The sequence below is a fragment of the Anopheles darlingi genome, chromosome 2 (genome assembly GCF_943734745.1).
Source record: "Anopheles darlingi chromosome 2, idAnoDarlMG_H_01, whole genome shotgun sequence".
Taxonomy (NCBI): Eukaryota; Metazoa; Arthropoda; class Insecta; order Diptera; family Culicidae; genus Anopheles; species Anopheles darlingi.
Window position 1 is genome coordinate 68,233,557 of NC_064874.1, and position 2,500 is coordinate 68,236,056.

At 53.0% G+C, this 2,500-nt stretch overlaps 1 protein-coding gene across 2 annotated transcripts in view; it reads right to left on the minus strand.

Annotated features, from left to right (window-relative positions):
• Positions 1-2,500, minus strand: part of LOC125952293 (uncharacterized) — an 8,878-nt gene that overhangs the window by 4,570 nt on the left and 1,808 nt on the right. Inside the window, exons 1-2 of one of the 2 annotated variants that reach the window (XM_049681696.1) lie at positions 284-2,500; positions 1-187 (exon numbers count right to left, since the gene is read on the minus strand). The exon at positions 1-187 is cut by the window's left edge and continues 4,570 nt beyond it; the exon at positions 284-2,500 is cut by the window's right edge and continues 1,808 nt beyond it. In XM_049681696.1, coding sequence (XP_049537653.1) covers positions 180-187; positions 284-2,500 — 2,225 coding nt within the window. In that variant the 3' untranslated portion in view covers positions 1-179. The other variant, XM_049681695.1, reaches the window with a different exon arrangement.

Here is a 2,500-nt window from a genome sequence, read left to right on the forward strand (position 1 = left end):
AATACATTGGATGAAACGCATCGACAGAGGGAGAGAACGGAGAAGGTAGGAAGGGTACGAGTACATCACCGATCGCTCCGATTCCTGGCCTCTCCGTGCTCTGCCGTGCGGATGAACCTTGGCTGTAACCTCACGCGCTCACGCTGCCCCGTAAACATCTAGCCTACGTACTCGCTACGCTACACCACTGCGGGTAGTCCCCAGTGCAGTAGTGTTACGGTTATTGTTACAGTGTTACTTAACTTCTATAATGGAAAACATTTGGTTTTGTTTCTCAAATTACCTAACGATTGGCTACGTGCCTTCTTGAGCCGGTCGCGGCTACTAGCAGGTACCATCGATACCGAACCACTACTGGCCGAATCGGCCGTTACCGCTGCGATCTGCAAGCTGGTGTCGCCGCCGATGGTTGTCGGCGTAGTGGCGGCCGTTTTCGGCTCACGACCGGACGAACGCGATGATGACTTTGCCTTAGCGGAAGCGGATCGTCCACTAGCGGCAGAATGGCGGAGCGACGGCGGTTTGGCACTAGCTGGCGGTTGTGTGGCTCTGGATGGATTCGAGAATGGAGGTGGGGGTGCCGGATCGCTCCGGGCCGCAACCGGGGTAGGTCGATCGTCTAGCCCTTCGTCACCAGTCGCCGACTTGATGTGAATGTCGTCCATATCCAGATTGATATGGTCGAGCATCTGCATCGAGTAGCGTGTCGGTAGATCGCTCAGTAGCTTCAGCACGTCACCGAGCTGTGCAGGAGGACCGTCGGATTTCGGTGGAACTGTTGCTGGCTCAACGATTGGACTAGGCTCACTGGTCCCAACGGTAGCTGCTGCGAGCGATTCCGTTTCGGCTCGTGAAAACAGCAGATCAAACTCTTTCGTTATCTCGGAGGTAAACTCCGATATCGTCGGATCGTGTAGATAAGGTTCCTCGTCCAGATCCACTATCGTGTACTCGGCATTCGAGGCGTTCACTTCACTTTCGAGATTGTCCTGCCGAAGGGATTGTACCGGTGGCAAGGTAGTCTGTTCCGTGGGTGACGATAGGCGACGTTGATCTAGGCGGTCTTGCAGCAACTCGGAGATCCGCACAATATCCTCATTACTGGGGGTGACGGAAGTGGACGGATCTCCGACAAGCTCAGCCACCACGGCGCCATCCAACGGTAGCTGCTCATCGGAAAACGATTCCTCTGGTGTAAGTGTAAAATCTTCAATGTTCCAGCTTTTAATACGCGGAACATCCGTACCGGTTTCGGTTCCCGATTCTACGACACCGGCCGACGATGGTAGATCCACGGCAATGGATGTGCCACCGCCCGAGCTTCCATTGGCCGTTTCCTCGAATATTTCACTTTTGAGTGAAAGACTTAAGCGTGAGGTACTACAGCTGTCCAGATTGATGTTCCGCACCGTATCGAATGCATAATCCGTAAGGGTTGACTTGTTGAGCGTCCCGCTAGAGTTGCTCAACAAATCGAGTGACGCGGCCCGTTCCAGCGTTGTCACACAGTCCGATTTCAGGAAGTACTGCTCCATCGACACACTGTGAGGTATTGAGGTGACATCCTTTTCCGGGGTTGCACTCTTGATGGAGTCGAGGATGCTCTCCTTCGAACCGATCTTATAGATAGTCAGCGTTTCCTTGTCCGGACCAATGTATCGCGCAAGCTTGAAGTCCTCCTCTAGCTCCAGCGATGTATCCTTTTGTCGTTCGAATGCGCCGGCAACGTCATCCTCCTCTTCGGCCTCTTCGTCCACCTCGGCAATATCGTAATCATCGCCACTGATGCAAGTGTCGTACTCGTTATTGCTGTGATGGAACAGGAAGTCCTGGATGATCAGCTTCTTACTTTCGGAGGTGTTCTGTGGCATTAGATAGATCTCGTCACAATCGGAATCCATCGAGGTAGTCATCTCGATCGGTGCCGGCAATTGTAACCGGTTCGTTCGCCCTCGATCAGGCAGCTCGTTACCGTCCTCATCCAAGTTGTCTTCGTCTTCCTCGTCGAACTCGTGCTCATCCTCGTCGTCCTCACCTTGATAGACATCCTCTTCCTCCTCGCCTAGCTCCTCTTCCTCTTCTTCCTCTTCTTCCAGTTCTTCTTCTCCTTCTTCTTCCTCCTCTTCCTCTTCCTCCTCATCCCCTTCCTCGTCACCCTCGTCCGGTTCACCGTCATCCTCCATGCGGTACGGGAATCGCTGGACGTACCTTCCATCCGGCAGCGCTATCAACGCGTTGCGCTGATAGTAAATGTTCTCGATGCTGTAATGCTCAATGTCTTCCTCGTAGTACTGCTCGTCGTACAGGAACTGATTGTAGTCCTCGCCGGTGTACTGCTCTTCCTCATCTTTCTCATCGTGATAGCATATACCATCGTAGCTATCCTCATACAACGTATCGGTGCGAAAGGAGAACTTGGGTTCACTTTTCTGTCGAAGCAGCTTAAAGTTTTTCCTTCGATACTTCCGAATCGCACCCAGCTGTCGATGGGAGCCTTCGT